General features: G+C 47.4%; 1 protein-coding gene across 2 annotated transcripts in view; it reads right to left on the reverse strand.

The window, feature by feature from the left end:
• ITGAL (integrin subunit alpha L) overlaps positions 1–26,838 on the reverse strand; it is a 394,734-nt gene that overhangs the window by 142,493 nt on the left and 225,403 nt on the right. For both annotated transcript variants that reach the window (XR_014966715.1, XM_085618461.1), the window contains exon 11: positions 22,118–22,250. Coding sequence is in view for 1 of the 2 variants with exons in the window: in XM_085618461.1 (XP_085474587.1) it covers positions 22,118–22,250 (133 nt within the window). In the remaining variant the exon portion in view is untranslated. The remainder of the gene's footprint in view (positions 1–22,117; positions 22,251–26,838) is intronic.

Below are 26,838 nucleotides of genomic sequence, written 5' to 3' on the forward strand. Positions count from 1 at the left end.
TTCCGGAGGGGACTACAAAAGATCTGCACTGGTGGTTACTGAATTGCGAATGAGTCAGCGGCAGACCCCTCTCCCTTCCCCACCCAGAGCTGACAGCAGTAACCAACACATCACTTCTTTGCTGGGGGAGCCACCTGGAAGAGGTGGATTTTAGAGGGCTCTGGTTGCCAGCGATGTCCCTCCTCCATATCAACCTTCTAGAGCTGAGAGTCATCCGCTTAGCATTGTGAGCCTTCCTTCCATCCATGAAGGGGAGGCTGGTACAGGTGCTCATCGCCAACACCACCGCCATGTGGTACTGCAGTATAAATTGCGGAGTGGGGTTACAGACCCTGTACCAGTAGGCCCTGCACCTCTGCAAATGGTTGGACAACCAAGATATCTCCTGGTAGTGAAACATCTGGCAGGATCATTGAATGCCAGGGAGGACGAGCTCAGCTGTCGCTGCCTAGCGAGTCACGGGTAGTATTTGCACCTGAAATTTGCGCAAAGTCTCCAATTGGGAGACCTTTGCTTAGATCTGTTCACCACCACCGAGAACACATAATGTCAGCACATCTACGCATTGGAGTTTCCACATCGTCTCTTGATTGGAGACATGTTCTGCCTCAAGTGGAACTCGAGAGACCTGTATGTGTTTCTATTGATACCATTCCTGCCCTGAGTAGTCAGGACCAACAGGGACCGAGTCATTCTAGTGGCTCCAGATTGGGCACAGAGAGTATAGTGTCCTAAACTCCTGAACTTGAGCATCTGTCCTCCAATCAGGCTGCCCTTCTGAGAGGATCTGCTGTCGCAGCAGAGGGGCCGGGTAGGTTTCTCACCCATGCCTTCGCACTCTCCACCTTCATGTTTAGAGATTGAGCTGTGGCAGTTAAATACCTTTGACTTCCCCTGGAGGTGGTTGATGTCACCTTGGCAGCCAGGCATCCCTCTACAACAACTGTATATGCCTGTCGTTGGGACAAATTTGTAGCTTGGTGCGGTACTCCGCATATAAAACCTGTCCATCAAAAGTATGCAATGTTCTATTTTTTGGTTTGTCCCTGGTCCAGCAAGGCTTTGCTATGGGCACTGTTAAAGGGTATCTTTTGGCATTTTTGGTTACTGAATCGGCCTCATTGTTTAAGTCCCCAGTTGTTTTGTGCCTTTGAAAGGTTTACAACATATGTTTCCTCCCTCTCCCTTTGTCAAGCCACAGTGGGATCATAACTTAATTCTTGCGTTTCTGATGTGCACTCTCTTTGAGCCGCTTCACAGCTGCTCCTTGCGGCTTCTCGCCCTAAAGACAATGTTCCCCTTGTCACTAGAGATGGGAGAGCCACTGAAAGCTTGAGCCTGAAGCCTGGCTCTGGCTCAGCTTGATGTCCTGTTGGAATCGTAAACCCATAACAAGCCAAGCTTTCATGTGACTTCTGCCTGCCTTCCTGTACACAAGATGTGACGTTACGGTCGGAGCTGCTGACTGTGGAACTGGGGAACCAGGTTTGAGTCTCGGCATGAGCTCAAAATCCTGGGATTCTACGCAAATCACTCCATCTTCCTGTGCCTATAAACAATATATGTGCCCGGGTGTAATGTAACTGGTGCTCATGTAAAGTGCTCTAATAACCTTCGGGTTGAGTTTGTGCTATATTTTAAAAGCCGCAGCAAAATCCTGTGAGGTAAAAACAAAGTCTTAGCATAAGGAAAGACAAATAGATACACATTTATTGTCTGACTTGTTCACCAAAATTCTTTTTCCTTCATTATCGCTTATGTAAGCACTTTCAAATATGTGAGTTCCGACTTTTAGTTATACAAAAATATAATTTTTAATAAGCACGTCTCAGTGCACTGTTATAATATCCTCTATTAGTGTCAAAGCATCCACATTAAAGAGATACACTTTTGTTTTATTTTTGAAGATACTTTATCATACTTTACATCTTGTTTGTTGTATGATTTACATAGCAAATATTTTCACAGCTTGGATTGTGCACGGGCTCTAAGATTCAAGCCATACCGTTGGCTCTGCTCTCCCTGTTAATCTGTTTACTCAGCCACCTTGACTTGTCACCGTAACATCGGTGCAGTGTGTGTTACCTTCAAGCTCTCTGCGTCAATCTATCGCATGCCACCTTCTTTCCAGATAAGTTGGTTTTGCGTACACAGGAATCCTTCCTTCCTGCAGTTGTGATGCCAATCCACATCGTCCAGAACATCACCCTGCCGTCGTTCATTGATATGCCTCACACCTCTGAGGAGGAGAAGAGACTCCATCACTTAGACCCCAAAAGAGCACTGAACTTTTACATAGATCCTACCAAAGAACACCAGGTGGCCGATCAGCTCTTTGTGGGGTTCGCTGGAGCGAAAAGGCAAGGCTGTGAAGAAGGGACCATTTCCAGCAGAATCATGCTCTGCTTTAAAATCTGCTACACATTAGCTAAAATGCGGCTTCCAGTAGGACAGTGTGTTCATTCTACCAGGGCCAATGCTGATGCCACTGCATTGACAGGTGGAGTCTGTTGTGGACATTTGCCAGGCGACTACATGGCGGTCTCTCCATACATTCATGAAGAGTGAGGTTTAACGAGAGGGTCATTTTCCTGGTTCGTCCTGCATACTTCCTGGTTTGAGACCATCCACCGATTCACCTCTGAATAAGTACTGCTTTGGTATGTATTTAAAAGGTGAGGAGTCTGCAGCTTGAAGTCTCTATAAGAAGAACATGTTACTTACCTTAGGTAACACTCTTTCTGTTAGGGACTCTGTCTAGCTGTAGATTCCTCACCGACCTTTTCATGCGCCTCTTTCTGTGGTTGGACTCTCTTCATTAATAAGATCTCAAGACTACTAACCTGTACACTTGTCACACAAAATTGTTTCTCGGGCTTTGCGTCTGGGGTGAGGATACTCTTGAAAGCAATTGACAGCAATGTGTAGGAGTGTCGCTTATATAGGCTCTGCACGTCATTGCGGAGTGGAACGACATCAGTGTGGAGCCACACAATACCAACTACTGGCACACAGAGGTACTGCTGTAAAGTTTCCCGATTCAGTCTGACACTCATGGTGTTATATTTCATATCGGTACCCTAATATGGGCCCAGGGAACATCGTACACTTTCCCTACATCAGCTCCCGATATTTCATATGAACGAGCCTTATAAGGACATAACTCCAAATAAGGACAGAATGCCTCATAGGGACATCACGCCTTTTAAGGACTGTAGCTTTAATGGACTAAACCTTTCACCTAGTTCCATGCCGAGGGTGGGGTTTTCCCAATCGATATTGCTAAGACGTCATCCTTAGCACATATGAATAATTGATAAGTACACTCTCCAGGAGGCAAACTTCACCTCTCCCATCGACGCACAAGGTTTAATCCCCAACGTCATCCTCATACTGAACAATGGGTAATTCACGTACATAGACTGTATAAATGCATCACCTCTTGCTATCAGAAGGCAGGAGGGAACCGAGACTTCAAGACCGACACACTGACCAGAGACTCTGCAGCTCCGGCATGCCATCGCTCCAGCTGACAGTGGTCTAACCATCCCTTGCGGGGTGTCCAGCTCAAGTCCAGGACGAAGTCCCACACTCTCACTATTCAGGTATGGGGGTTCGACTCAATCCTAGCGGGATTCTTGGCTCATAGGCTCTTAGACTTAGGCTCTGTAGCACATACTCACATGCTAGGTACACTTAGGTACATCTAGTTAGTCATCTTAGGAGTACGCACTTTATTTTTATAAATGCATTTCATATTCTTGTATATGTTTGTGACTATTGCAAAATGGTAGAACAATACTATTCCTTTTTATTCACTGTACTGCTGGTTCGTTATCTCTGCTACTGTGTTACAGTTGTAGCAGCGCACTTATTCTACATGAGAAGAACTACGGTACAATAAATTCTTATTGTAAAAACGCTCAACTGTTTCTTCTCTGTATATCTCTGAGAGCAAAACAAGCAAGCACGAGTGACTGGGTGAAAGGTAGTATATTGTTTCCATGAGTATTGTGTTCTGAGGTTGCCAAAAACTAAGCTCTCTGATAGCAGAAGATTCTAGTGGCACTGCGAGCTAGCTAATGCAAACTATAGGCTAACATATGCGGCGGGGGTGCACAGAGTCAGTCTGATTCAGAATTCCAAAATACATCTATTTTTTTTTTTTTTTTTTAAAAACCTTTATTCGTATAATTCAGATACACTGCTATTCAGCCGACAACCCGGAGGTTCGGCAGCTCCTCAATCAACACGTGTAGTCATCTACAGCTCTCATACAGGATAAAAACAAAGGTTCCAATTTTTAAAAATGAACACAACAAGCAAGGCAGTATACATCATAAGTTCGCGTCAGCTCCCAGCGAGGGGGCGGCCCCATTTCCAACATCAGATCAAGCCACCGATTGAGAGGAGGAGGGAGAAGCAGAGGCGCTAACATTCTAGCAGAGGTGCATCAGAAATACCCAAGTCGGAAGCGAGGCTAGGGGGAAAGTTGCTCCTCTAGTGGTTCAGTGGCAGGAGGCAAACATATGTACCCCCTATACTGGTTCCAACACTCCCATATAATGTGCAGAAAGGTGCCCACCATCCCGCAGCCCCTCTTACACAGCCCATCCTCGGAAAAACCCATATGGACCAATCGGGGCCCAGTGACATAGACTCTGTGGAGTATCTTAAGCTGGACAAGCCGCAACCTGGCGGGGATTGCGACCTCCTTAGGAGAGGAGACCGCGTACTGCCAATCCTCATCGTCCAGCTCAAGGCCGTCTCTAGTCCATTGGTCCCGCACCCCCAGGAGGAGATCGGTCCGAACGTTCACAAGCTTTTTGTAAATTAGGGAGATTGTGCTCTCCGGCATATGGCCGTCCAGGATCCGGTCCTCCAAAGGAGAGGACTCAGGCACCTTTTCCCCCTCAACGAGGACCGACTGCAGCGCATGGCGCACCTGCGCATACCGGAAGTATTCCGTGCCCTCAAGTGCATATTCCGACCGCAGCTCATCGAACGACTTAATCCGCCCCTTGGTCAGCATGTCCCCCACCCTGGAGATGCCAATCAGATCCCATTTGTCGAATCCCTTAGAGTGCCAGAGGTTCCCCAACATGTCCGAGTCATACAACGGAGTGGCGAGGGTGAGCCTATCCTTCCATCCCAGGGAGTTCGTGACTGTCTTCCACACGTGCACCGCCACCCCGGTCGGCCCTGTGAGGGACCCAGCCGGTGGCTTCGAATAAAGTGCTCTATAATAGCCATCACCCCGCAGCAACCACCGGTCCATAGCAAAGCCAGGGTCAAGCGCCGGACCGTAGACTCCATGATTGATCGCGCTCAGTTGGGAGGCCCAATAGTATCTTCGGATGTCGGGAAGCGCGATACCCCCGTCGTACCAAGGGAGAGTTAATTTTGCTATCGCTATACGCGGGCGGCCGTCCCACAGCAGCGAACGCTGCAGACTCTCAACCTCCCGAAAGTAGCTGGCCGGAACCAGCTCCTGGGTGTTCTGCAGGGCATAGAGAAAACGGGGAAGAGACATCATTTTGAATAGCACCGCACGGCCAAGGAGGGAAAGCGGCAGCCGCCGCCAGCCCGCCACGTCCCGCCGCAGGCGCGCCAACGGAGGGAGCAGGTTCCTCTCATACCGTACCGTTGGGTCGGCAGAGATATAAATCCCAAGATACAGGAAACCCTCCCGGCCAATCTGGATCGGGCAATTCCGCGGGGGAACCGGGACGTCCCCACACAGGGCATACAGATATGACTTACCCCAATTAATGGTTAGCCCCGAGTTCCTCCCGAAGGAAGTCAATATGTCGCAGACGACTATAAGGGACTTCCGGGGTGAAGTAAGATAGAGCAGAATATCGTCGGCATAGAGGGAAATGCGGTCTTCGTGATCAGGGGACCATCGAATCCCCCACTATCATCTGGGTGCCATCGTATCCAGGCCGCCAGCGGCTCAAGGGCGAGAGCGAACAACAGCGGCGATAGAGGACAACCCTGCCTGGTACCCTCCCCAGGTCAAAGGGACGGGACGCCCTACCGTTAACTGCGACTTTGGCGAGAGGTCCTTCGTATAATAGCCTTACCCAGCCCACAAATCCGGGCCCGAAGCCGAATTTCGCAAGCGCAGCCCACAGGTATGCCCACTCCACCATGTCAAATGCCATCGTTGCGTCGAGCGCAGCCACCATGGCCGGCTCCCGCATCGTCCCCACCCTTGCGATCACTCCGTGGATGCGCCTAAGATTCAACGCGGTATTACGATGCGGGATGAAGCCAGATTGGTCAGGGTGGATCAGATCCCCGACCACCCTGACCAGCCGGTTTGCGGGGATTTTGGCAAGGATCTTCGGCTCAGCATTAAGGAGCGAGATCGGCCTGTATGAGCTGCACCGGTTCCTGGGCTTGCCATCTTTATGGATGACCACGATCGTTGCCAGGCGCTGGTCAAGTGGGAGGCAACCCATCTCCCGCGCCTCCACAAACATAGCCCGCAAATGCGGAGCGATCTTGTCCGGTCGGAGTTTGTAAAGCTCAATTGGCAGGCCATTCGGACCCGAGGCCTTGCCCGGACGCAAAGAGCGGATAGCTCCCGCAATCTCGTCGACTGTGATGTCGCCATCAAGATCGTCTCTGTCTATGTCGGAGAGGCAAGGCAGGGCAAGATCGCGCAGGAGCTCACATGAATCCTCCACTGGCCTGTCAGACACGGAGGTATAGACCGTGTGGAAGTAATCCGCAAAGCACTGGACTATGCCGACGGGCTCCGTGACCATGACGCCATCCTCCGTCGACAAGGTCCGGCACAACACGATTGGCCCGCTCCTTTTTATCTAGCCACGCGATCAATTTCCCGGCCTTGTCCCCGACGTCGTACAGACGGCCCCGCTGTTCCCTACTCAGGCCTTTGGCCGCATCCGTCACGAGGGCCCTGTACTCCGATTGTTTAAGGCTCAACTTGTGCAGCGCCTCCGCCGTGACCTCCCCTTCCAGAGCCAACTCTAGATCCGCGATCTCCGCCTCAAGCCGGGCGACCTCCGCGTCTCTCCGACGCTTGGCCGCTGTTATCAAGGAGAGGGCCTCACCCCTAATCACTGTTTTGAACGCTTCCCACAAGGACACCGCCGACGTGACCGAACCAAGGTTTTCTTGAAAGTAACGGTCGACCGCCTTCAGTACCGCACTACGAGTCGCAGGGTCCCTGAAATACCACGGGTTAATTGGGGCCACCCTACCACCCACTCCTCTGCCAACATCCATACAGATCCACACCGGGGAATGGTCGGAAATACCTCGTGCCATGTGCCTGGCCTCAGAGACGAAGGAGGCGTGTGCAGCTAGGGTAAGGACATAATCAATTCTGGAGAGACTGCCATGCGCCCCCTGAGTGGAAAGTATATTGTCGTTGTGTGGGATGCAACAGTCTCCAACAATCAACCAGCCCAAGGGTATCTATAAAATCAGGAAGCCACTTCTGAGCCCCCCCCGAACTCCTCTGCGGGTGTCTGTCGAGCAGGCCAGAGCCAACCGCATTGAAGTCGCCACCCACCACCAACATTCCCTCTGGGAGATCCAACAATGTCCTCTCTAAGTCCGCTAGTGTAGAGGGCTGTAATGCAGGGGGGACATAAACCGACACCAGGACCAGGGTCCTGCCCTCCCACCGCCCCGCTACTGCCGCAAAGCGTCCCCTATCGTCAACGGTAGTGGAGTCAACCTCGAATGGCAGAGAGGACCTGACTAGTATTCCCGCCCCTCTAGAACCCGAGGAAAACCCGGAATGTGCAACAAATTTATAGCCTTTACGATTGAGTGCATAGCACGTGTTACCAATCAAGTGCGTCTCTTGCAATAAGACAATATCAGGGGTACATCGCTTCAGAAATTGCAGGACAATCCCACGCTTAATACGATCCCCCAAGCCATTTACATTCCAACTGAGTATTTTTAGGCCCCTACCCCCCATCCCAACATGTAAGGAGACCACCACCCCCCGCGTGGAACCAGACCCGAGTCACGGAAGCTTGCATCTTTACGCCTTGCATAACAAAAAACAACAACAACCCCAACAACAACCCACATCCACCCCCCACCCTGCACCCCTGCGTAAGCTCTAAAGTGCCCCCCAACTTGCAGTGTGCCTGTCGCCCCTTAATACTACTAATCTACGAAAAGAACCCCAGAGGAGGAAAAGGCTCCCCTACTGCCCCCGCTACCCCCCGGATTATCAACCTCCCGGAGGAACCGGAGTCCTAGTACTTAAGTCCTGGCTCAGTGTTCATCCCCACCACCGTCTGCGCCACCGGAGCGTTCCACGCCAGTCCGTCCTTGGGGCAATGTGTCCAGCCAGTCTCCGACCATGTCAGGAGACTCAAAAAAGAAAGTCCGCTCTTCGAACACCACCCGCAACCTGGCCGGGAAGAGCATGGCATATTTTAGTCCCATCTCACGTAGTCTTCTCTTGACCGCCAGGAAGCCTTGCCGTTGCTTCTGCACCATCTGGGTAAAGTCCGGATAGAAACTTACAGTAGTGTTCTGGAATGGCAGCGGGCCGGCCACCCGCGATGCTTGCAGAATGGCATCTCGGTCCCTGAAGTTAAAAATCCTGGCGACAATCGGCCTCGGAGGGGCCCCCACCTTGGGCCTCCCGCCGGGGACTCTGTGGGCCCGTTCGACAGCAAAGAACTTACTGAGGCCTTTGGGCGCCAGATGGTTCACCACCAGGTCCTCCACGAACAGGTCCACCGACTGCTCCTCCGAATTTTCCGGGTCCCCAATGATGCGCACGTTATTGCGCCTTGCACGGCCTTCGAACTCTTCCAACCGTCGGGCGAAGTGATCATTTGCCGTCCGCAGGGTACGGACTTCCTGCTGAAGGCCGGAGACGTCGCCCAGGAGGCCGGCAGTCTTGAGGTCCAAGGACTGAACCCGCTCATTAGTTTTACCCAGGTCTGCCCGAACCAGATTGACGTCAATCGATATGGCGTCCACTTTATGTGCCAGGGTCTCAAATTGTTGCCCAATCGAGGACTTCATCCCTTCGATGGCCCCCATAATATCTTGCAGGGTCAGTTCTGTGGGGGGAGGTGTCGCGTCCTTCGAGGCTTCCATTATCAGGCCCGATCCGCCCGGAGACCCCTTCTGGTGGGCATAACGGTCCATGTTGTTAGTCTGGGTGTAGCTGCCCCGCCTGGTACTCTTGGGCTTCTGATTGTCGGCGTCCGATTTGGTCGACATCGCAATCTGCCGTGTAGACACTCTCCTTGCCCATACAGAGTAATCAAGCATGCGACCAGTGGCTGGCACTACGCACGCCCCTTCCCGGGCGCTGTGGAGACTGGAAGGCGAAAGTGAAAGTGAAAGTGGAAACACCTTCCCTCCGCCGACTCGTCCCCAGCCCGGCCGCTGTTGTTCAATTAGTGCACGGGCACTGTGCCAACGCGAGGCCCGGGCACCGTGCGGGGAGTAGGCCACAAACTTCCAGTCAGTACAACTTCGGTCTCCGGTGGACGATTTCGATCCGGACAGCGGCTCTCGCCTCAGCAACAGCTCCCCTCCAATATTCCGGGCATCAAAAGCAGGATAATAGACAGGATAGCTGCCGGAGGGAGCGAGGGTCTCGGGAGCTCTAGGCTCACGCGGCCATCTTGATCACGCGCTAAGCTCCTCCCCCCAAAATACATCTATTAATGCTGGCTCGTAAACATGTCTTAGTTTAGAAAGGGAGAATAGCAAGAGATGTTCCATCTTTTCCTTAATCAAAGCTAGCCAAGTCTTCAAAATAGAGTTTTGAACCGCTGGGAGGCAATATTTCTGCTCCTGGTCCAATCCTTTTTCTGGGCTGGTGCACAGTGCTTCACTTAAGCTGTCTACAGGACACATGGGATGGGCAGGGAAGACAGAGCAGTGGACATGCACCTAATGTCAGTCTTTGTCAAAGCGTCTTTATACCCAGGCCACAGGCTGACCTGTATGACCTGGCTTGACCCGGTGATATGCATGAAAATAACCTTTCTCTGTTTGAAAGATTTGTTGATCCAGTCACAAGTCAGAAGTGCAACAACCAGACTACAGAGTCCTGTGCAGGGAGTGGGGAGAGAAAGAAGCAGCACAGGGACATATTGGGGACAAAGGGGAGAAAATCACCAGCAAGGTCCCCAGCTGTTTTAATGGCTAGCGGCTACCTTAATATGTGGGATACCCCAACTGTACCTGTTAGCTCAAGGGTTTCACACTTCTTCTTCTGTAGCCACTTTTAGCCCTTGTTAATAATTGCTCATAAGAATGAGGGCCTGCAGCCATGATAAACTATATGGTTTACATAGAGGGCCTTCCCATCTTGGATTGCAGATGTGTCCCACAAATATCAGTCAGCTGCCACCAACATTCAGTCATACCAGGGCTCAAGCAGTGGGACATTAGTCCCCCAGTGATGAAGAAACCAGCTCTCCTTTGGTGGGCTGCTATCTCCAGTATAACCGAGCACTCTTCTAGGAAGCAGCTTGGTCCAGAAACATAGGGAGCATCTGTGAGGGGACTTGTGGCATATGTTTTTGTGCAGGAAAATGTAGTAGATAGTTGGCAATGTTGAAATAAGCAGCACATACAGTCCCCGGCACATGTATTCAGACCACCTTAACACTCACACCAGCTTACACATTTCCCCATCAACTCTCATTCGTTGTTTTTGAAAGTGTGTGTCAGTTCATCTATGTGAGTGAGTCTGTATGTATGTAGTTTCCCTTGCTTGTGCTTATGAGTGAGCGTATGAAATTTTCCTGCGTATGTGAAGATCCGATCCCTGCAGATGCTGTACTGACCAGATCCTGTAGTATCAATACATCAATCTTTTAATGCTAGGCTGTCACAATGAACTTGAGGTCTCACTTATCCTTTGACGAGATGAGAAATAAGCACACCTCAGGTTGATGGCAAACAGGAACTCCTGTTTCTGTGGCAAGGAGATTATGTTTATCACCACCCAAAATCGTTTTCTAAGAAATGTATTTAGGATTCACAAATCCAGGATAGCTGTCTAATGTTTGGATATTTTGTTCACAATGAAGTACCTGAAATATACCCCCAGTTTCTTACTTTTTGGCGACTTCCCATAGTACTTTTTAAGAGCATCACTACAGTTTCTCCTCACACGACACCTCAACATGGCTTCCTCTTCTTGTTCTGCCTTTAAAAAAGAATTAAAATGTCTCTTATTAGAGATACATTGCCTTTTTAGCCTCTTAGTGATGTAACCATATGCTAAAGCACTAGGTAGTATGACCTCTGATCCTTGATTTTAAATCTGATGCACTCAGAATATGTATTTTTGAACCCATAGACTTTCCTTTGCTGGAAGAAAGCTTTCTGGGCTTTGTGATTTTTCTGTTCCGCCCTTGCCAAGACAGAAATCCAAACAAGGAAAATGTAAAGATCCAGGGATGAGGTGGGTGGACTGCTGTATTAAGGCACACCTTTTGAGGCGAGAGCCATAAGAGATTACTTAGGTTCTATCCAAATTGAGGAGTTTTCTCAAAAAGATGTGGAATCCTTAGATGCTCCATTCTCGATGAAAGAAACATACAGAGCACTTAGTTATCTTCCTTATGGTAAGGCCGTGGGACCGGACCAGATCCCGTTAACATTCTTTAAAGTTTTGCTTACAATTTTAGGGCCCGATCTGGTTAACACACTAAGTCATATGGGGCCCCTCTTCCCCCCAGAGTCATCGGCCTGGGCAAGTATTAGTATGTTTCTAAAGAAGGGGAAACCTCCAACTGAGTCCGGGTCCTACCGACCTATAACACTTATGAACAGCGATTTCAAAGGTCCTAGCCATCTGGCAGAGTCTTATTATAGTTAAGGTTTTTATCCCAGGCAGAGGAACTACCGATCGCATTTGTGGAATTGTTAGACTGTTTGATTCTGCTTTGATCGTCAGGGACCCTATGGCGCTGATTTTGCTTGACGCTGAAAAAGTGCTTGATAGGGTCTCTTGGGATTACCTGTGGGCTGCTCTTGAGTGGTTCGATATTGGTAAGAGTTTTAGTGAAGCTATACGTGTAAAGTATAGGGCCCCTGCAGCCCGGCTTTGTTTGATTGGGGGTCATACAGAGCCACTTTCGATCACATGGGGGACAAGACAGGGCTGTCTTTGTTCCCCACTTCTATTCGCATACTACATAGATCCCTTGATCCAGAAAATTTAGGCCAATCCGAGAATTAAACTGACTTGTTTTCAAGGGTGGTACACCAAAATTCCGGGATATGCCAATGATTTGGTAGCAGTAATATCTGACTCTCATGTATCATTAGTGGAAAATGAGAAAGAAACCTTGTCGTTTGGGAGAATATCTGCGTATTCAGTTTTACCTAACCAGCATAAAACACAGATAGTAATAAATAGCTTGGCTCACTTAGATGATCCTCGGTTGATGCATTTCCACGATTTAAAAGGGGGTAAATATAACGTCAGAGCTGGAGAAAATTGTAGAGTTAAATCTAGCCCCAGTTATCCAGAAAGGGAAGCAGATTTTAGGTAGGATGAATAACTTACATCGGTCAATTGTTGGCCAGTGTAATCTAGTTAAAATGATCTTCTTACCAAAAGGCCTTCTTTGGAACAATACCACAGGATATTGAAAAATACTGGTTTAAGGTGATGGAGGATATGATTAATAGGTTTAAATGGGCATTTGGGAATGTATAATTGGGCCACAGGGTTGCAGTATATGTGTGGTCTGGTGGGGGGGTAATTCAATGGATCAATGGAGTAGGAGTGGGTCACCCAAGATATACAAACTATTACTAGGAGATGAGGCTCAAAACTGGTTCCTGAGATCAAATGAACATAATAACTACAAGAAAGTTAGATTCAAAACTCTCTCAGCAATAGTTTGCGTATGGGTGGCTCTAGCGAAAAAGATAGGGCTTCGAAGGATGAAATGTTATACTCCGCTTTTTAGGAACCCAGCACTCCCTGAAATTTTCCATGATGAGGTTATGTCACGCTGGGAGGACCTAGGAGTTCGGAGGATAGGGGATCGCATTGACACAGATGGAATCATTTCATTTGAGGTGGCTCAAATGAATTATGGGATTGATTAGAAAGCTTTTTTTAAAAATATCTGCAGATACAGAGTTTTTGAGGTAAGAAGAAAGGGGGGCCAAGAGGATTTTTTAAGGACTCTATAATGGAGGTAGTAACAGACAACGAGGGCTGCACTATTAGTCAGGTATACAGAGGGTTGAACCAATTGATGCAAGATGACCTCGAGAAACAAGCAGAGAAATGGAAACAAAAGCTTGGTACAAACTGTGTTAGTTTTTTAGATTCGTTAAAACTAGGCCAGTCTGTCTTGTGTTCGGCCGGACTACAGGCACAACACTATAAAACAATTTTTAATCTTTATTACATATGGCCAAAATAGCCCAACTAGGGTGCCTAGTTGGGGTTCATTGTCCTAGTTGTCATAGTATAGAAGCAGATCTAAAACATATGTTCTCTACCTGCCCGCTTTTAGAAACTTTGAAGAAGGATATCCTTTTTTTTTTTTTTAGCTCAATCCCTGGAAATAAAAGTAACGTTGATGTCTCAATTAATGTTGTTGGAGGTTTGTAGCGAAGGAACTGCCGGGACACGTCAATATTTTTTGCTTCTGGCCATGGCAGTGGCTAGAATTTGTATTTCTTCTGCCTGGTTGGATCTGCGCACCCCAACATTACATCAATGGCTCGTGCTGCTTTTATCAATTTTTTATCTTGAAAAGGGGGTGTATGAATGGAATGGACAAAAGGCAAAAAAAACTAGGAAAGCGTGTATGGGCTCTGATCTACAGCTGGGAAAAAGATATGGATATAGGTCAAGATGAGTTATGAATTATTTATAATCTTCGTCTTATGTATGATATTAATTGAGGTTTTGTATTTGATGGTCAACAAATTCCCATTTTTCCTCAATACTGTATTTTGTTTATTATTGAATTTCCTCATGTATTTATATATGTATTTATCTATTTGATGGTGAGAAAGCTTCCAATAAAAAATAAAATAAAAAGGCACACCTTTGATAGGGCTATGATAACTGAATTAAGGATTCACAGACTATTGCTAAAAAACGTTCCAAAACATCTAAGAAGCTAAGGGTCTGATTACGAGTTTGGCAGTCCTGGAGCGGGCTGCCACGTTAGCGCCCAGCTCCAGGACCGCCAAACTCGACTGTCAGCCGCCCACCTGTTTACGAGTAATGTCATGGTCTGGCAGGAGGCCCGTTGGCGTTTCTATGGTGTTGCCTATTAAAAAGGCATTGCAATGGGAACGCCAAAGCCCGTTCCTGCACAGCATGAGCTGTAAAGTCCATACCGTGCAGAAAAGGGGGTGATTGCACATATGGGGGTACAACAGTGGAGGAGTGTGGCTCAATGGTTAGAGCGGCAGACCCTGAAGCAGAGTTCTGGCCAGGGACCAGGGTTCGATTCCTGCCTCGGCGGGGCTCGGGCTCAATTTCCTCAGACCTGTCTATTCTCGCCTCGGTGCCTATTCTAATCACGGGCCCCACGCTGCAACTCTGGGCAATAGCTTGCTTAGCCTCCACACCGGCCCCAACAGTGCTAAGGATGCCTGGCTTCACCCTGGGGGCGCCCAGGAGTGGACACTTCACAGGGAAAGCCAGGAGGGGTTCCACAGCAGTATGAGTATCAGCGCCAGGAAACCGCAAAGGCGACACCGCAAGGTGGCCGTCTGGTGACAGTGTGCTCTATAAGTACCTTGACATTTACATTTACATTTACAACCTGTTGTGAAGGCGAGGGGTGATTCTGACAGTTTGCGTTCCTGGGTGCTCTCCTGGGCTTGCAGTCCGTCTCCCTCCCGCTCCCGCCATTGCTAACGCGGATGTTGCACGGAGGGGGACTACCATCCCCAGGATCCTCAGCGGCGCCACGAGAAGCGGAACCCGAACACGCCCACTGCACTTTCGCGCCGGGAGGCGTTTAAAATCGCTGTGAGCCACTGACAGAGCGGGCGACATTTTCTACCTGTTGTGAAGGCGAGGGGTGATTCTGACAGTTTGCGTTCCTGGGTGCTCTCCTGGGCTTGCAGTCCGTCTCCCTCCCGCTCCCGCCATTGCTAACGCGGATGTTGCACGGAGGGGGACTACCATCCCCAGGATCCTCAGCGGCGCCACGAGAAGCGGAACCCGAACACGCCCACTGCACTTTCGCGCCGGGAGGCGTTTAAAATCACTGTGAGCCACCGCGTCGCAGGACCGCGCGCGGGCGGCGCCGGGAGAAGCCCGGGACAAGGGCGGGACCGTCTGTGGCCGTCCGGGGCCGGAGGAGGCCGGGCTGGGCCACCCCTCCTGGACGTATTCGTTTAGCCGCAAGGAGCGGTACGGCGCAATAAGGTGACTTAACAGCGTGCCCTGTGACTGTGCCCTGTTGTATTTCATATTTTAAGTTTGTGTGGCTAAATGGGCAAGAGAAAGCTAGCTGAGAACTCGGGGGGCCTAGGGGGATGTGGTTCCTTGCCCAAGGTACGGAAACTCAAGAAGTCTCGCCGTGCTCCTAAATTCCCCGACCCGTCAGGAACTCTCTCGCGTATTGACGATTTGGTGGAGGAGTGCGAGGCAATTTTGGGGTGTGATCAGCTATTGGCGGCCGATAGTCCGGCCGTTGTTTCTCCTTCTCCTATTGACCTTGGGCATGTAAAACCTACGCCAGTTCTCATTGTGCCTGAAATGTTTCGCTCTAAGCCCGCACTAGGTGCTTCGAAGGGGGCAAAGAAAACTACTGTTCCTGAGGTCTTGGATGTTGAGGATAACTCTTTATTGTCTCCTGTAGTTGCTTCAGGGGGTTGTGTACCTACTGTACCTTGTCATAATAGGTTTTCCCCTCTGCTGTACGAACAGGAAGTTAATAATGTGGCCATACCTGATCCCTTGCCATGCTCTCCTAATGACCTTTTTGGTAACTTTCCCGAGCCACCTAATAATGTTGTTCACGACCTTATTAAGATGGTTAAGCTGCTGAGGGACGAAATTAGTTTATTGAAATCAGTGGTAGAGTCTCTGACCAGCAAAGTTGGGTTGTGTTTGGCTGTTCCAACTCTTGCCCCTGAACCCACATCAAGTCCTATTTTACCTGCTCCATCAGACCCACTAGGTTCACATGCTGCTCGCCTAGGCCTTTCCAACTCTTGCCATAAAGGTATTAACTCATATAGCAATGCTGCTAAGACTGGAATGAACAAACCTTTAGGTGGCCCGACAGCTAGCGGTAGTAGTACGTTGCAAGTTCGAATGAATTGTACTAGGAGGCTGGGGGTGGGTAATAACCCTGTTAAAATCGACCAGCGATCTTTGGCTGGCCGGGGTGCGTATACTATTCAACCTAATGCCCAGCCCAAGGGTACTGTTATGGATTGTTCCACCAACATTTTTATGACCAACGTCCCCAAATTGACCTCATCTAGTGCCACCGAGTCTCCTGAGTCATTGACTAACAAAGCGATCCATTGGTTGAGACATGTTAGGGGTTGTCGCTCAGTCATCAGGGAAGACATTTCCAGAGCCACTAGACTTTCTTTACCTAGGGTCCCCATGGATTGCATTGAATTAACTCTCAATAATACCTATCTCGCTGAAAACCTTCTACTTATGGAGTTTAGATCCTGCCCGCCGGAAGGCTCTACCATTCAACTGCGTAGTTACCCCCGCACGATCTAGGGGGGTCTAAGTGGGGACATTGTAACACCAGGGGGGTGGCTGGTTCTTCCTTGGATAATATTGACTGACTTGATGATGAGGGGGACGCTGCCCAGTGGATCAGAGGTGCTCGGGCTGGGACCAATGACCATGTGTCTAGCACGGTCCGCCTTTGTATCAATCCCAATTTTTATTCTGTGAACCCAGTTCCTATAGCCCATAATATCTTCCATCTTACTTCTGATAAAGATTTAAGCCAGGGTCCAGTCCAATCCCTTAGTGGCCGTTTATCAGACGTGCAACCTATTACTTCTGATTTAGTTGGTTTTGCCTCGTTTTGTGGCTCCCTATGCTCGTGGAATATTGCTGGTTTAAACTCCAAGCTAGGTATCGCTGATTGGGTCTCATTTATTAATACAATGGATATATGCTTATTTCAGGAGACATGGCTTTTAGAGCCACGCTTTTGTGTAGGCTACCTTAATTTTCATATCCCGGCAATCAAGGGCTCCCATGGGCGGCCCTCGGGGGGCCTAACTATTTGGTTAAAAAGTCATCTGTGCCTGACCACTAAGCTCCTTCCCACGGGTAATCGTGATATCCAATTGTTAAGACTTGAGTTAGGACCCATGGGTAAAATTGACATTTATAATGTGTATGTAAGAAGCTGTAGGGGTGCTAAATCGTTGGTCATTGATGATCTTTTAAGCCTGCTGGACCTTTATTCAGTTGACACCTTTGTTATCATAGTAGGTGATTTTAATATAACGTTTGAACCTCTTCTGGAAAACAAATGGGATAAGCAGGATATTGAAGAATTAGGTTGGGGCATCCCTTCTCTGGAGTTATCCCCTTTATCAAGGTGGCCGGAAGTGGCCATTCAGCTTAATTCCCTCTTTATGGATAGGGGTTTGAGGGCTCTGAATGGCAGGATGCCTAGCGACCGTGAGGGTGCCTGCACTTTTAACAATGGTGTATCCAGGAGTAGAATTGATCATATTCTATCAGATATGAAATTATGGCACACCCTTGTTGATATGAAAATTGTATCTCTTCCGGAGAGTGATCATAACCCTCTCTGCTTATGGCATAGATGGTGGAAGGATGATAGTGGCCCCGATATGGATGGGGAGTCGAGCCCCCCTGAGGTGGTCCCTTCTAATGATATGCGCCGGTTGAAATGGTCTGGTCTTTTGGGTAACCCTGCTATTTTAGCCCAAATTCAAGAAGAGGTGGATGGTTCCATTATTATTATGGAGTCAGTTCTTGCCTCTAATGGTAATTTATGGGACGTAACATCTGTACATGACAGTTTATTTACCAGTTTGAAGTCCCACTTTCTTATTAAAGGTAGACCAGGAGCAAGAGGTGCTACCCACCAAGCTTCCTGGTACAATAAGGAATGCAGGGAAGCTAGACTTCTACTTGGGAATGCACTGAAGGGTGGGGATGTCTCCCTGGTGCGCCATAGAAGAACCATCTATAAGAACTGTGTGGCTAGAGCTAAACGCCTCTGGGATGGGAAAAAGTGGGAGGGCCTCCTTGAAGCAAGCCTTCAAAATAACAGTAAACTGTTTTGGAGTATTGTAAAGTGGGGTTCCGGTGGGCAGCCAGAGGGCCCCCAAAATAATGTTTCCCAAGTGAAATGGGTTGAGTATTTCAAACCCCAATATGCTGCACCCATTGATCCTTCTGAAAGTCCGGAGTTCTGTCAGTTGTTTAAACCAGATGACGATTTTACCAGTTCCGAGGTGAATTTAGCATTGTTGGGGGTGGCATCAGGAAAAGCACCTGGCCCGGACGGTGTTCCTGCAGATATCTTCCTGTATGACAAGCTTAGATGGGGGAGATATATCCAGCTGATTGCTAACGCGCTGGCTCATGGTGCCCCTATCCCTATTTCATGGAAAGCCGCGGAAATAATCCCGGTGTATAAAAAGGGGGACCGCTCACTCCCAGAGAATTACCGGCCTATTAGTTTGATCGACGCTATCCAGAAGATCATTGGTAGGCTGATCCTTAACCGTGTTCATTTCTGGATAGTGTCAAACAATATTTTATCTGCTTTTCAGGCAGGTTTTCGCCAATACATCAGTACCATTGATCAAGTATTCCGCTTCATACTCCTCTATTGGAAGACGGTTGTCCTGGGCAAGGGGAGTTTGTACGCGGTGTTTGTGGATCTGAGGGCCGCATTCGATCTGGTACCCCGTCCCAAACTTTGGCTGACATTGAAAGAACTAGGGCTGCTTGGTGGCTTGTTGTCCCTGATTCAGAGGCTGCACGCAGATAATTCCGCCAGAATAAGATGGGGAGGGCAGGGCTTAACGACTGAAGACTTTCCTGTCCAAAGAGGTGTCAGGCAAGGCTGTGCAATGGCCCCAACGTTATTTTCTTTATATATTAACAACATAGCGGATCGTCTTTTGAAAGCCCACGTAGACGCACCCATTCTTGGCAACACAAAGGTCCCTATTTTAATGTTCGCTGACGATACGCTTTTAATTGCCAAAACACCTCGCGGTCTTCAGCGTTCATTGGACATTTTCGAGACCTTTTGTGTTGACCGTGGCCTTGAGGTGAACATTAAAAAAACAAAGCTTATGGTATTTAGGCCACACAAATCTTTTAAAAATACTTTTGTTTTATTTAAAAATTCGCTCAAACAAGTACAGGCTTTTAATTACTTAGGTGTTAACATCCAAAACAATTTTTTGTGGAAACTACAGCGTGACATGTCTACCTTAAAACACAGGCAAATTGCTGGAGCTCTTGCTGGTGAATTTAAAAAGTCTCCCTCGAAGCCTATTAGACCTGTGCTTCAGGTGTATAGTGCAAAAGCGGTGAGCTCGGCTCTATATGGTGCTGAACTGTGGGGCTACGAGAACCTGTCTCCTTTAATTATCTCGGAAAACAGGTTCTTGCGTAGCATTACTTCTCTCCTCCAGAGCACGCCCATTGTTCCTTTAAGATATGATCTAGGCAAGAATTCAATATCCGATGTAGCCAGGCTTCGTCCAATTTTATACTGGCGTCGCCTGTGGACCAGCCCGGATTTAGCTCAGTATGCGGAGGGCTTTCTGGATATAATGTCTTTGGCAGGCTCCCGGAAGATTGTTTGGCTTAACGAGACCAGAAAATCCCTTGTGGCGCTAGGGATGAGTGATCTCTGGGAGAACCCCCTGGCTGCTACCTTTCCATCTAAAGCGCACATGAAAGTAAAATATTGGGAGTGGGTAAATGCCAAGGTATTCCAGGAAACCAAATCTCTCTCATTAACTGATGAGTTTTTGAATATTAAACCAGCTCCAAGGTTAGAACACTTCTGGGATCTTGTCATCAAAGTGCTTGATAGGAAACTATTTTTCCAGATGCGGGTGGGAGCATTGCCTTTAAAATCCTTTTCTGCTAGATTGAAATCTACGAGTAGCAACTTATGTTTTTACTGTAAATCTCAGGTAGAAACCCAAGCTCACATGTTTTTTGCGTGCCCTGCCTACGCGGCCCCGAGGCGTGTATGGTTGAGACCCGTTTGTAAACTTTTGGGCACAAGACAGAGTGTAGAAGCTTTAAGACTCCTTCGTACCTGCACAGACCCGGTAATTGTGGTGGCCGTGGCCAAAGTTTTGGGGTGGGCATGGGTAATTAGATCTAAGAGACTTAGCGAGTAGGTTTAGTGATTTTGGATGCTACCCTTAATGATTTTTGTGTATCTCAAATGTTTTTTTAAAAAAATGTAAATATTTTAAATAGTAACATTTTTAGATTGTATATTTGTGTATTTTGTACCTGTGCTGTTTTGTATCGCTTTTATGACTTCTGTCGAATAAAGCTGTTTGGATTGGATTTACATTTACAACATGTGCCCCCCTGCATGCACCCCATGGCCCAGAGGCAACAGGGGTCCCTGTAGGGCCCCCTTTGTTTCCTCTCCGCCACAGTATTTATGGCGGACTCACCGCCATGAGAACTGTGGTGGAGAGGAAACTTGTAATATTCGTGGCAGTGCCACAGCATCACACCCAGGCATATATATATATTTTTTTTACAGAGGTTTATATAGCGTAAACTTGACCCAGTATCGGGTATCAGAGCGCTTTACATAGCACCAGTTGCGTTACATGAGGAAACATTCATTTTTTTGGTAGGCACGGGCCTCAAGACCGCCACAACGTCAGTCCGACCACCCAACTTGTAATAGAGCAGTTGAACCGCCGGTGTGGCGGTGCCCGCAGCACCACCATGGCTATAGCTGTCCATCGAACCGCCATAATCATAATTAGGCCCAAGGTTTGTAAAAGATCAATAACAATTTAGTAAATGCAATATAGGAACAGAATTTCCACTTTGAGCTGCGGAAAATACCTGAATGTCCTAGCAGGACTGTAGCAAAGGTTTCATCTACTCCTGTTAGGGATATCCAGAGAGTCCGGATTTCCTGTTAGAATCGGTCTTGTGGTTTGAACTTTCAGTTTGGACCTTAGTTAAGGGTTTCACCAAATTGCCATTGGGACCGTCAGACGGGTCTCAGTTTTGTGTTACAATTGCTAGTATTGTCTTTCAGCTGGATATTAGAAAGCTCCGAGATTTGATAATAACATTTTTGAAAGCAGTTTAATAACTCTTGCTAATAATATTATCATTATTAGTATTATTATGAAGGGTTCGGATCGTCTTTTTAGGCTGTTCCATATGTAGAGATCTCTGGTAGAGCGCGGAGAATACTGGGGCATATTAGCAAGGAATTGCGATATTTATCGCAAAACATGCTTAGCGCGTTTATTGTTATCGCTGCTTATCGCTGGATATGTTAGCGGGGAAGACATGCTATTAGCAACGTTTATCTCCATTATGCTAATATATCCAGCGATAGCGGCGAAATGCCTGAATATCGCTGGAAAGTCAGCGATATTCACGCATTAACGCCAATGGGGACTTAATCTGACAATCTACCTCCCATTGATGACACAGGTAAGTAATGTTTTGAACAGGTGTTAGATTCTGGCGATAATCACCCTTAGCGTGACTTTTTTTATCGCACAGCCTGCGTTGCTAATAGGCGATAGCTGTGTTAGCGACTGCTTTCAGTCGCTAACAGTTTGAGTACGCCCAATTTGCATGTCATAAGCGATGAATATCACTGACATGCAAAGCAGGCCCCAAACCGGTCGCTATCACCTAAAAGCTGTCACTAACTGCTGTTAGCGACAGCTTGCTAATAGGGCGATGAAGCCCTTGCTAATATGCTGTTTTTAATGTCGGATATTGAGCACCTCCCAAGGAGGAGTTGGCTTCCCTAAGAAAACTTGAGAGAGTACACCAAGTGCATGTGTTGAGGATCCACGCACTGATCATTTGGAATTGATTCCATGTATATTTTTTTTGTTGTGTGTAAATTACCAAGGGGAAAGACCTTACCTAAGTAGGCATACTTCATATCTTCAGAAAGCGAGGAGATATTTATGAAATGCTCCTGTCTGAGGTTGTCTCTTAGTTCAATGAGTCCTCCAGCCCAATTATGTGCACCAACAGCACCCAGCACATCCAGGTCCTGTGTGCAGGAAATAAGTATTAGGAATGAGTCAATAGATTAAAAGTTTCCTAAATCTTGTTCACAGTCATGTGTATCTTCATTAATATGTGTACATACACAACATGAAAAGAAGTCCATCTTGGGGAAACATTAACATTGTATTTTTTCATTAAATATAGCTATATGAAAAATCTGGAAAATGTTATATGGGTTTAAAAGGTATGGAGTAGCATTTCTCCCCCCTTTTAATATTTTCTCTTTTAAAAGACAAAATTGATAGGAAATTGTTCTCATAGCCATACAGCCTTACACAAAGAAAACCTGCAGTTTCACTTTGATGGAGCCAATGAGCTGCAGGGCCTCACAAAGCAGCACATAGTCATTGGTCCATCTGTTGATTTCGAAGATTTGCTGATGAACATAACATATGAAACTACAGCTCTGTTTTTATTTCATGGGCTCTACTGGGAAGGCTATTTATTAGTTCAAATCAAATCAAATATCTTTATTCGGATATTTACAAATAACCATAAAAGATGCACATCATCAAGTCAACATACTTTTGTTAAAAACCACAATCAAATATACATAATACCCTAAAATCATCAATACATAAAATCCCAAAATGCGAGATCATAAAAAGCAGGACAATTAAGTGCTAAGGTTCATTTGTCGGCAGCCTTCTTGTGCCTATTAATGATTGTCTATGGCAGAGAGGATACTTTATAATCATAATAACAAGGTAGCAGTCCTAGTAGTTAGTCCTCTCCTCTGGTATTTCTTAATCTAACTGCCAGTCGCAAAAAGTGCACAGTGCTAAATAATACAAATGGGTCAGCAGAGAGTTTGAGAAACAAGAGGGCCACTTTAGCCTGTCTAATTCCCGCGCGTTTCAAGATGTTTTTTAGAAACCGCTTTCTGGGAAGGTCGTAAAATGGACATATGAGAACAAAGTGGATGGTGTCTTGCGGAGATCGTTGATCGCAGCCGCAACACCCTTTTTTGCTAATATCACTCGTGTAACCAGCTGGAACTGATAAAATGTGGTGCAGGAGGTTTAATCTGAATCTTGTTATCAGGAATCTGTCATGTCTGTTATGTATATTGGACAGATAGAATTCCATCCCCGCACAATTTTTTGTAAGCTGGTGTTCTCTTACGGTAGATTTCCGCCCTTCCCTTTCCTCTCTAACGTTAGCTACATATAGTGAGAAGTCTGCCTTTATGGCCTCTTTGTCTCTCGTTCCTATTATGGAGGGGTCATCAAAAAGATTAGCATGGCCCAAACTAGTCAGTGTGTCCTTTACGTATTTGAGCCAGGGTATTTGCAGCCCCTTGTCCCCCTTCAGACAGTCCTCCAAAATTTGTCTGCTAAGGCTTGCCTCAGGGTTTATCCAGATTTTAATCCAACAGATGATGGGTTTGAGGCATGCCCTATCACTAATATAGGGGATACCCAGCTCTTCGTGGACTATGAAAGAGGGGATGCTTTGAGGGACTTGCAAAAGTCTCCTCAAGAACTTATCTTCCTCAATCTGAATTTTTCTCCCATTTGTAAAACCCCACACCTCACTTCCGTACAGGGTTTTGGCGCAGCAGACAAGACTATATAAATGTACAATTTCGTTGGGTGACCAGCGACCCAGTCTGCGTGCATAATTCATAATTGACCCCTCAGCACCAAGTTGTTGGGTACATTTATGACTTACAAGGGGTTTAAAATTTAAGTCTTTGTCAAAAACCATACCCAAGTAGTTAAAATGTTTCACCTTCTCCAGTTTGTGTGTGCCTATGGTGAAAACACAATTCTTGTGTGGGGTTTTTCCTACTTCCATAATGAAAGATTTTGTGAGGTTAGGGACTAAATCGAGGTCTGCCATAAAGCTGACAAATCCCCCAATGAGGGCCTGCAGGCTCCTGCCAGTGCGCGCCAGGAGGACCGCATCATCTGCGTAAAGGAGGACGGGTATTCCTCTCTTCCCTATGCTGGGGCAATCTGCCTCCAGGGCTCCGAGTGCCTTGTCTAGCCCATTGATATAAAGCGTAAATAGGAAGGGTGCCAGGATACATCCTTGTCTCACCCCGCCCTTACACTGAAATTCCTCAGTGACGTCGCCCTCGTTTGTATACCTGACCCGTGCCGTGGTGTTTTGATGAAGCATACGTAGGGCGTGGATCAATCCAGGATCCACGCCCATGGCACTCAGGATCTCCCACAGCCTTCTTCTGTTCACACAGTCGAAGGCCGCTGAGAGATCCATGAATGCCAGGTAAACTGTCCCCTCCCTGGCCACAGTATACTTTGCCACCAGGTGGTAAAGGTTAAGGCATTGATCAGTTGTGGAGCGCCCTTTTCGGAAGCCATACTGTACGTCAGTGATAATATTGTTTTCGTCAGCCCATATCATTAGACGATTTAGAATGACTCTTCCCAAAACTTTCGCCGTTACATCTATTAGGGATATTGGGCGATAACATTGAGGGTCATTTTTATTACCCTTCTTAAATATGGGCACAATGACGGCCGTAGACCATGATCTCGGCATGCCCACCTCCATAGCTGTGTTATAAACCCTAGTTAAAATGGGGGCCCAAAGATCTATCTGGCTTTTAAATAGATCAGGGGGTATCCCATCTGGCCCTGGCGCCTTCCTCACTACTAGGCCTTCTATGCCCAAATGAACCTCATCCACCATAATGGGTGTCCAGGCACTAATGGGGCAACCGTTTACTGGTGATAACTGTGCCTCAGGTGCCCCACGATTATACAATCTGGAAAAGTGTGCCTCCCACGCCTCTGGTAAAATATGGGAGGCCAATTGTGGTTTATCCAGGGGTTGGAAACAAGGGGCGTTTATTACCCTCCAGAAACTACTCATGTCTTTAAGCTCGGCAGCCTCTCTTAGAGAAACCCATGCTTCATTTTGTAGGGCTGTTTTCCGTGACTTGGTCGCCTTTTTGTAGCTACTCCTGCAAGCGGCTATCTCCCCTTTGTCCTTAGGGACCTTGGTTAATGCCAACTTTAGGTCCCTATGGGCCTTTGAGCAGTTCTTATCGAACCACCTGGGACAAAAGTCACCCTTAGGCTTGGGTTTACTTCTTAAGAGACTATCGATGTGCTGAGCAGTGCCTTCGAATGCTACAATTAAGTCCGTCCCCTCTATCTTGGGATCTAAACACCTCCAGATGTGATTCTCAGCATTGTTGAGGAGAGCTCTGTGGAGTTCATCGCCATCAATGTTGCTCCATTTGATTCTTCTCCCCTGGTCCCTGGCTCTGTATTCACCCACAGTAGATACTACAGCCACCTTGGTACCAAGTATGTCCACTAATGACAAAACCAGAGGGTTATGATCACTGAACACGCTTGGCACTATCTCAAAATGGGCTACCCTACTTTCAAACACGGTGGATATAAAAAAATAATCTATAATTGAGTCCCTTCCTCTCCCCTTAAAGGAAGGGATCAATGAGTTAGGTGTCCCATTCCTAATCATATCCATCGTGTGGGTTAAAGCAAACTTGCCGAGAATTCTACTTAATGCCAGGCCCTCACTGGAATGTTCCGGATGCCATCCACTAATAGTGGGACAGGCATCCCACATCCCATCTTCCCATTTCAGGTGTGGGCACTGATGGCAATTAAAATCCCCCATAAGAATTAATTGGGTGCCAGCATCCCTTGATTCATTTAAACTAGTCAGCCTCTCTTCCAGTTCAACCAAATTTAGCATAGATTGTCCTGCATTGTAAAAATGTATAAAAATGATCTTTATACCCTTGGTTATGAGTCTCACTCCCTGTAGGCAACTTGAATCCCATTCTAGATCTACCCACCTCCCATTCAGTGCCAATGCCACATACATAATTAGCCCTCCCATGGCACGGCCCATAGTTGATTTCCTGGCTGCAACAAAGAATTGCTTGTAACCTTCAATGAATGAGGCGTTGTTACTTGTTTCCCATGTCTCCTGGAGGCAAATAACATGGTATTTCCTAATAAAATCTAGCCAGTCCGAATTATGAATTTTAGATGCCAAACCGGCAGTATTCCAGGAGATCAACCTCAAATCGTTATGGTCTGAGTCTTGTCCTTTTGGTGCACCGGGCGAGTGCCTTGGGGTGGAGCCCCTCAATAAACAGTTAGTATGAGGTCTCCTGGATCCAGCTTCTCTACCCAACATGCCTACATCACCAACTGCTACATCTGGGTCGGGGGTCCCCTGAGCCAAATCAGGTACCATTAAGGGAGGCGATTCTACATGATTACTAAAGGTGTCTATGTCTGTCTCCTGCTCCCCGTTGCCTGGTATCGTCAGTCAGTCTTGCTCATCCAGGGGAGATAGGCTTGAAAGGGGGGCAAATCTGTTTGATTGAAAGCCGTGAGCCTCCTCCCTTCTTCCAACTACTGTCCCTGACCCCAGCCAACTAGTACCCTTAGGCGGAGCTCTACTTCTATAAAAGAAATGCAGAGGTAACATCCTAATACAGGACCCAGGGACTCTTTCCTCATATCGATTGTCCAACAAATCTCTGACTAGCTCTGGGTACCTGAAGTTAACTATCACACAGTCGCCCGCAAATTTTTTCGCGGTCTTTCCAATCC

Source organism: Triturus cristatus, chromosome 7, assembly GCF_964204655.1.
Source record: "Triturus cristatus chromosome 7, aTriCri1.1, whole genome shotgun sequence".
Classification (NCBI taxonomy): domain Eukaryota; kingdom Metazoa; phylum Chordata; class Amphibia; order Caudata; family Salamandridae; genus Triturus; species Triturus cristatus.